The sequence below is a fragment of the Mercenaria mercenaria genome, chromosome 7, assembly GCF_021730395.1.
Source record: "Mercenaria mercenaria strain notata chromosome 7, MADL_Memer_1, whole genome shotgun sequence".
Taxonomy (NCBI): Eukaryota; Metazoa; Mollusca; class Bivalvia; order Venerida; family Veneridae; genus Mercenaria; species Mercenaria mercenaria.
The window spans coordinates 2548416-2557454 of NC_069367.1; the positions used below are offsets into that span (position 1 = coordinate 2548416).

Sequence of the window (9039 nt, forward strand, 5' to 3'; positions counted from 1 at the left end):
AAACTGAACAGGCCAAGGATGCATCTTTTCTAAATTCATTAGGCAAATCGGAGAAAATATAAAAGTCGAGGCAGTAACCTAATGTTCTATTTATCTAACCTGATTTAGAATAATTTTCAATTAAAATTTCCCGCCAACTAGGCATGTGTCTGCCTTGTAGGACCACATTCGTAACAGATCGCATTTGTAACAGGTGTTACAAATGCGATCGCATATGTAACACGTGTTACAAATGAGATCACATACGTAACAGAAATCAAGCACATAATTTATGTAACAATTTTTGTGACGAATGTGATCGATGCCGATTTTTGATGTGACATCTGATCACATTTGTCACATCTCATTTTCAACCGGAAAAATGAACAAAAAAGTGCATTTTTACATCTGAAACAGATTTGTAACATGTTTTAGCTCACCTGTACGAAGTGACAAAGTAAGCTATTGCGATCATCCGTCCGTTCATGCCGATTTTTGATGTGACATCTGATCACATTTGTCACATGTCATTTTCAATCGGAAAAATGAACAAAAAAGTGCATTTTTACATCTGAAACAGATTTGTAACATGTTTTAGCTCACTTGTACGAAGTGATAAAGTAAGCTATTGCGATCATCCGTCCGTTCACATTTTTGTTGCGAATATAACAGAGACAACATTTATCATTTGATTTAAACAAAACTTGCACAGAACTTAATATAGATCTATATCTCGATTCCTTTCGAAAAGCAGCCATATCACCTTATTCATCTAGGAGTTATGGCCCCTGGAATGGCAATAATTACTGATTTTAGCCTTGTGAACCCGATTAAGACCACATGTTTTGTTATTTTGACTCAGTATGCATACAACGTGTATATCTATAAGATCTCGGTTCCTTTCAAAGACAACCGTATTGCACCATTTATTGGACTTCGAGTTACGGCCCCTGATTTGGTAAAATATGCTGCTTGTGAACACAGTGGAGACTACATTTATTATTTGATTTTCATTAAACTTATATAGGATCTCACTTCCTTTTAAAACAGCCATATCGCGCCACTTATCTCAGAGTTATGGCTGAAATGGCAAAATATGCTTATTTTAGTCTCGTGAACACAATAGAGGCCATATTTATTATTTCATCTTGACTAAACTTGTATAGAAGTTATATATCTATACATCTCGGTTCCTTACGAAAACCAGCTATATAGCAACATTTTAGCTGGAGTTCTGGCCCCTTAAATGACAAAAGTTGCTGATTTTAGCATTGTGAACATGACAGAGATCAGATTTATGATTTGATTTTGACCAAACTTGCATAGAAATTATATATCGTAGGAATTATATATCTTTTTTCCTCGAAGAGTAGCCATATCACGCTATTTGTCTAAAGAATTATGACCCCTAAAATGGCAAAATCGCACATTTAATAACATGTATAGAGTAGTATTACTCATGTGAGCGATAGTGGGCCATGACGACCCTCTTGTTGATTAGAGGGATTTTCCGGTTAGGTTAATATCTTGGTACTGGTTGGTTATCTGGCAATTACACTTGGCAAGAATACCGAACTGTTATCATGACTGCTCTGTTCATAGTACTTCATGTACATGTCACTTATAAATTTTCCATATAGGTTTTGGTTTGTAAGATTTCGTTTTTATTAAATGCATGAATACATGTATATGTATGATTAAAGGGAAAGATACACCACATGCAATCCCTGTTCAACTTTTATAATCGGCAATTCGCTGGTTGTATCGCTTCAACAACAAATAAAGTGCACTCTAAAATCAAGATGAAGGCAGTCTCAACTAGCATAGAAAGTCTTGTTAAAGCTGAACACTGGGTATATATGCATCTATGTATACTTAAAAATAGTGACTAGCTTTACTATTCGAGGACTGCTCATGGCTATTGTTCTGATCCTGATGTCGTCGGTGTCCGTGGGTTCGCTGCAATATAGGTTTTTCGTTTTCGTTTTGTTTATCTTTGTCAATTCGCATTGCTTTAAACATAAAAAAACTTAAACTGACGACAAATGAAATATGTCCAACTTAAAACCCTGAAGTGAACTTCATTGGATTATATTTACTATGAGAGTTTTCTTGCCAGGCCTGGTGTCTGCATTGGTATGGAAACACTCTTATTTTGTATCTCTATAGGAACGGCACGAGTAACTCCATCGGTGAAGCTGGTGCAGTGGATAGTTTTGCAGATTACGAAAAGCTAGAGTGTCGAGAGACACACGTTCGAGACCGGGTGAAAACTACTCGTATCTGTTGCTATTTTCGCCACTCAGTGCTGTTTCAAGCTGGAACGTTGTCAGTTACTAATATAAAGATACTGTTGTACTGATTTTAATATTACTGACATTTTTATCATCATTATCATCATCATCATCTTTGACTGGTCCGATCTAGGATCAATGGTAAGATTAACTGCCCGAAACTGTATTACCTAAATACTGTTGAAAACAGGCGCTCTGAATCCAACAAACAAAGATAATATTCATCAAAACCATTCTACATGGTCCCAAAATTTGAGACGTTTGCAGTAATAGGTGTAATATGATCACTACAGATTGTCAATAAATAGTGGTTATTTGTACCAAAGTATTTGGAAATCTGACTAAAGCGGGTTATGATCCGGGCACAAACATATATATTACAACAAAATAACAAAACAAATCTAAGTTCAAAGCTGTGAACTTTATCTTCGATATATACATGTAGCAACAAGGAACATGACCTCAACACACCTTCTATCCATGCTGATCATTTGTACCAAATAATTTGAAAATCTTACTATGAATGGGCAAGTTATACCAAGGACATGAACTTATATATATAACTGCACGAACGCACAGCCTCCTCCATTTCCCGGCGGGATTATAATAAAAGAAGGCCTATTACATGTACCTCACAGACGGACTCAGTGGGGTGAGGGTAATTAGAAAATAAGGTGTATTTTCTTAAAATCCCATAGACATTAGTTCGCAGCACAATGTCGGGCCCTCCTAGACTTAAGGCTAACGACTCCGTCCATGACAAGTTGTATATAATTTGTCCCGTGACATAGCAGCTTCCTGTTTGTCAACCAACTTGAAACAGCTCTGGATGACGAAAGACAACTACAAATGTATGTCGCCACCGGGTTCGAACCAGTGACCTGGGCATGTGGGTCTACATTTCAGCAAGTCGAGGTAACAGTAGAAGTAGCTGAAGTTGTAATCATGTTAAAGTGGTAGTGGCTGTGGCTGTGGATGCAGAAATGATAATAAAAAATGAGCCACGTCACGGAAAATTGGCATTCGGACATTTTCGTGAATTTCCGGAAAGTCTATATTTAGGCTGGCCTGTTCATTTATGCATCTGAATCAGGGTCAGAAAATTTCATATTCAGGTAGAATAAGCCTCCTTTGAAATAATAGCGAACGGTGTGGGCCATGATCAGACTGCGCGGATGCGCAGGCTGATCTGGGCCCAAACTGGTTGCAAAGCCTCGAAGATTCCCGAAGGCCCATTTTCTCATGATGCGGCTCAAATAATTTTATGATGTCATTGACCTCGACGCGACGACGCTAACTTGTGATATGCTTATGGCAGTCATTTAATGATGCTGCGATGACAACCAACTCATTGAACATTTGCAGTATAAAACTCAACATGATACATATGTGCTTCTTATGTCAACCCCCATGTTGGACAAACACATTCGTAACACATTTTACCTGTTACGAATGCGATCGCATACGTACGAAATCTGTTACAAATGCGATCTGTTACAAATGTGGTCCTACACTGCCTTAAACAACTGTTTAAAGGTTTATACGCCACTAATGTTTGTACACAGACTACATTCATATGATAATATGAATTGAAAGAGCTCTAAAATACATAACATTATAAAATGAATGAGAAAAAACTAAGACTAACCGTATTTTGCACTCGATTTCTGTGTATTGTGTACTGCTAGACATGATTAAATAATTTTAATTTACTGCTTAGCGAAATTTTATCCGAAGTTCAGTTTCAAGTCGAACACCCATCCTCGCCAAGCAAACGTTAGGATTTGATTAAATTTACACAGGCCATAATGCCACTTGATACAAATAAGTAGATCACCGTTTCTTCTACGATCTGATTCATAACATGTACAAAAAGCTAAAAAAATCATGCACAAACGCTATGCACGGAACAGCTTCCGTTTCTTACAGCGCTTCCGTTGTAAAAACTTCTTGTGATACTAGTAGATTTCTAATTGTTTTCAAAAACAAGATGGCGTCCTTTTAAAAAAAAAAACGGTAAAAAAAGTCCAGCAGGATTTTATTTCGCCACTGACATGATAAATCAAAATTTATGACACTCCTCAATTTTCCCTTTATTTCGCATGACGTTAGGATAAGATAAAAAAATTTAACTTAAAAGCTCAGACTTAAAGCAACTGTACGTCTATTTGTTTTAATGTTTACGACAGACTGGTAAAAGGAACATCAGTATTGCAGCAAATGACATCGATGCTCCAGAAGCTAAAAATGGTGCTGTATAACTTCCAGTTGTGTCGTACAGCAAACCTGAAAATAAGGAACTAGATATAACTAACGATTGGTGCTAATTGAGACAAACCAATTAAACACATTATCATTGACTAAGTATGAAATATATGCTATTCATATATACATATTAATGAAAATATTTGCCTTTCTATATTGAAATAGAAAGTCATGTCAAATTTTGTCTCAACGAATCTAAACATTAAACAAAATCCGCTCGAAACTATAACTGACCTAAGTTGGTTAATACAAAGGCATTATCATACAATCGACAGACTGAGTTGACTAGTTTATGTAGTTATGAAACATCGGGTATGTCCGTAGCCTCAGTAGCATAAAGGCCGAGGTGATTTGGTTGTAGTTACTGGTGTCAAATATTATAACAAACAAATACCATGCTTCATAGTATGTTCAAGTTTACCTGCAAACGGAGGTCCCAGTACAGAACCAAGCCCGCTAAATAATGAGACCATTCCTAAAGCTTCAGTCAAAGATTTAAGTCCAACTAGGTCAAATAATATAACAGATGTCACTGAGAGTGTGAAACCTGAAACGGTATGCAAGAAAAAAACACTGTCATCTACCTGGGTTAATAGAATATAAATATATAAATACGAAACAGCTTGTACTTGAAATCAGATAAGAAATAAATGCTACTGCATTATCTGAAAATGAATCTGAGGACTAATATAGACCTTACAAAAGACAAAACTATACTTATATAACTCAATCTGCTGTATATAATATCTAAATTCTTACCCCACCATTCGTTGTACTCTGTTGCAAAGTGAAATGTTTAAATATGTATTTCTACTATAAACTGTTATATTTTCAAAATATTTGACTAAAAAATGACAAAAAGGCCGCACCTGTTGATATACCATATATTACAGCATGCACCATCATCAGCCACAAACTGTTCAGCACCGGACTTAATGCTGTAATTATCCCAGCTATCAGTAGCGTGATCTTGAACATAAGCAGTCTGTGAAATGATTGCGCTAAACATAATTCTGTCAATTATGACAATGTCAAATATGATAAAGTCACGTAAATAACTGGTACCTATTGACTTCAGAGATGTAACATGTACAAGAAACTTATAAACCATGTCTGTATTCTATCATACCAGTTTCTCCACAGCTTTGGACTTTAAGACTTTAGTTTAACTGATGAATAGTGAAATTGTAGTAAAAAGCAACTAGATTAAATATCCACAGAGGATTTGTCAGCACTATAACCAGGATTGCCGTATTTACCGATTTACTGCAGCACTATAACTTAGTACCTATTTACCGGTGGTGTTATATTAATATAACATAGGGATATTTACGTAGGTTTTATTTTAATATTATCTAGAATTTCTTACCTATTTACCGAGGGCCTGTCAGCAATATAACCTAGGATAATTCTGCCACATATACTAGATATTCCAATGACAGAGGCGACCCAAGCAGAACTTTAGAAATTATTGCTTACGCTACAACACGACTAGAAAAATTACCAAAACTTATTAACTATATTAATATGTACGTTTTATAAACTTATTAATTCGTCTGTTGCTTCCGTAATTTTTCATCAAAAGCCTTAATTGGCAGTATGGTAAATAATTATTAATATGTACTTAGGCAAAAATATATAACAGAACCATATTTTCATATATCGAGACATACGAAGAGGTTATACGCTCGCGAAATGTCACGACGGTCAGCCCCACGAAATAGGGAAGCACCATCAGGTGCATACCTGGATGATTTTGAACTGTACGCCAGATAGACGGCGATGCTGCGAGTATGGGGTAGGTGAGAGAGAGAGAGAGAGAGTCTCGATTGGATTTTGTAAGAATATTCTATTTTTTTGTTATCGTTTTTGAAATCATCGTAGTGTTTAAATTTCATGCATGACTTCTACATCCGCATTTTGACAGGTTTTTGATAAATGCGTCTACCCATACATTGCGAATTTGTCAGGTTTTATCAAATAATCATTGATATATCTTTCTCAAACGAATGTAAACATTTTATAGAAAACGTAAACAACATCCAACTTTTTGCAAACAAAAATTTAAACTGCGTAAATTGCTTTGGTATTTCAGTATCCTGATCTGGATGCAGATTGATAGATTGAATTCCACATCGATACTGACATCAAATGTTATATTAAGCGCAAGCTTTTATTACATGAGACCACGGATGACTCAAGTATTTTTGTTCTCTTGCATGCTTGAATACCAGTGTTTTACGTGGGGCCTCTATGGCCGAGTGGTTAATGTCGCTAACTTTGAATCACTTGCACATCATCGATGTGGGTTTGAGCCTCACTCGGGACGTTGAATTCTTCATATGAAGAAACCATCCAGCTGGCTTATGGAAGGCCGTTAGTTCTACCCGGGTGTCCGCCCGTGATAAAATAATACAAGGAGGAGCACCTGGGGAAAAAACTAATGAAATCTTGTCAATAGGACCAGCTTCTATCAAGAAAATTGTTTCTTTGTAAACAATATATGATTTAGAATGAAGAAAAATATCGAAGGTGTTACCATTGCCCGTTCCTTTTGTCAGTGTTCCGTAAAGAATCTACCCTTACCATTTACAAGATAATTACAGGAACTTGAAATAGCCGCCTAACTCCCTTTAAGCTTTACATTTTATTGCATTTTTTCACACTTGAAGCTTCTTCATTTTCCCGGTGTCGGATTTAATTGTACGCACAGGCGTATCGGCGTATGCCCAGGTACGCCCCTGACCATGTACAGTAAGTCGATGTGACGCCAATTTTGTCGTGTTTTAACGAAAACGTGCATAGTATTTTTTTTTCATGTAAGAATATAACATGGTCATCATTACCTAGATTCCTCATATTATCAGGTATAAAGATAAAAGGCAGATAGTATCCAAACATAAAATGGAACTGTGATATGAAGAAAATCACCATATCTCATCTTTTCACAAGCACTAAATATCTGGCAATTGTAAACTTAGAGTTATCTGAAACTTCTTCAAATTCGTTAGATTTATTCGTGCGCACTATGACATCAATATCAGCTTTACCTCTTGGATCAGTGGTTGTCATGTCATTTTCATACATAGTGTCTGATTCATTTACATTAGATTTAGTAGGGTTTAGAAAATATGTTTTGTTGTTGCATTCCTTGCATTCATTTGTATCATCTTCAGAATCATTGTCCGCTGTTGGCAATTTTGTGTTTCGTTCCCGTTTAACAAGAGAACGAAGTTCATACGTGTTCTCCAAATTCTGATTTCTCTCATTTGTTTGCAGTGCTTGTCTAGGTGTTAGAGGTAGAAACACAAGTCCACAGGGTATACAGTTGAGAACAATGGCAGACAATATAAGTAAGGTCCCTTGCAATGAATACTCGTCCAGAACGATTTTCAACATAGGGCTGAAATAGATATATATATTTTAAGTTATATATTTAAATCAGAAACATTGGGATATAAGAATATGAAATACAGTTATGAAGCAAATATGAAATATGCTAATAGTTAGGTAAAGGAAAAGATACGGACATACAGAACGAATTGAACAATGGAGATGTCGCCCTTTGCATTATTTTCTTTTGAAGCACCGTTTCAAACACACGTATCCTAAGCCAATAAGTTCTATTATTATTCAATATTAACAGATGTCCTAGAATACAAACCTAAATATGAACACTCCTATTCCACAACCGGAAAATGCTATACCAAATGCAAGCGATCTTAATCTGTTGAAATATTAGGTTACTATTAGAACCGCAGGCATAAAAACAAGACCGAACCCGCATCCTGTAATATCAAACAAAGATAATTATATCACAAGAGCTAAAACAAGTGATAATAACAACTAGACTGAAGAATACATTTTAGATTCTCAACACAGAAATTCCAAAATTTGTTTATTTTAAGGTAAACCAGGCATGGCCTAAACAAAATAGGTAACAACTTTCATCCCTCCAAATAACAATTCAAAATAGACCAGTAGAAACAAGTTATGCTTTTTAGCCTGTGATGCCGTCGGTTCTACCCGTATACTGTAATGGACAATTCAAAAACAGCATGGACAAATCTAATGATAAGTTAACCCGTATCGAGTTGATATTACGAACTATTTTGCGTATAAAACAACATACCTGTGATAAGGCCCATTGTTATAGAGATAGTATCTAAGTTTTTCAAATCATAGGTTTGAAGTTAAAAAGCTTTGAAATGAAGAGAAATGTCCATATATTTCTCAAAAACAGAAATATAGACAATATTTTAACCAGAAGTGCGGAGTTATGAGCATTTAATATTTTCATGATAACGAAAATTTTGTGATCAAGGAAATGTAACTCTTCTTGAACATGGAGAGCATAAACATCAAAGGGACATAATATAGTCAATATTTTCTAATTGGGTGCATTTGATTTAACATTCAACTTTGATCTGGATTGCTAAATACTGATCCATGATACTTATGCTAAAAATTTAGAACATCTGGAACAGTCTATTAACAGCAA

At 35.6% G+C, this 9039-nt stretch overlaps 1 protein-coding gene across 2 annotated transcripts; it reads right to left on the bottom strand.

Moving 5' to 3' along the window:
- Positions 1 to 4280: 4280 nt before the first annotated feature.
- On the bottom strand, positions 4281 to 8693 carry LOC128558387 (monocarboxylate transporter 12-like). Of its 2 annotated transcripts, XR_008371573.1 has the most exons (6): positions 8671 to 8693; positions 8203 to 8326; positions 5908 to 7941; positions 5408 to 5523; positions 4960 to 5085; positions 4281 to 4559 (listed from the first exon to the last, which is right to left on the bottom strand). XR_008371573.1 is itself a non-coding variant. In XM_053547373.1 (3 exons), exons 1-3 carry the CDS (start codon positions 5514 to 5516, stop codon positions 4447 to 4449), a joined length of 348 nt encoding a protein of 115 aa, XP_053403348.1. In that variant the 5' UTR covers positions 5517 to 5899; the 3' UTR covers positions 4281 to 4446. The 2 variants fall into 2 exon arrangements, 1 of the variants encoding a protein (XP_053403348.1); XM_053547373.1 differs by lacking the exons at positions 5908 to 7941; positions 8203 to 8326; positions 8671 to 8693 and having other exon boundaries at positions 5408 to 5899.
- Positions 8694 to 9039: the final 346 nt, after the last annotated feature.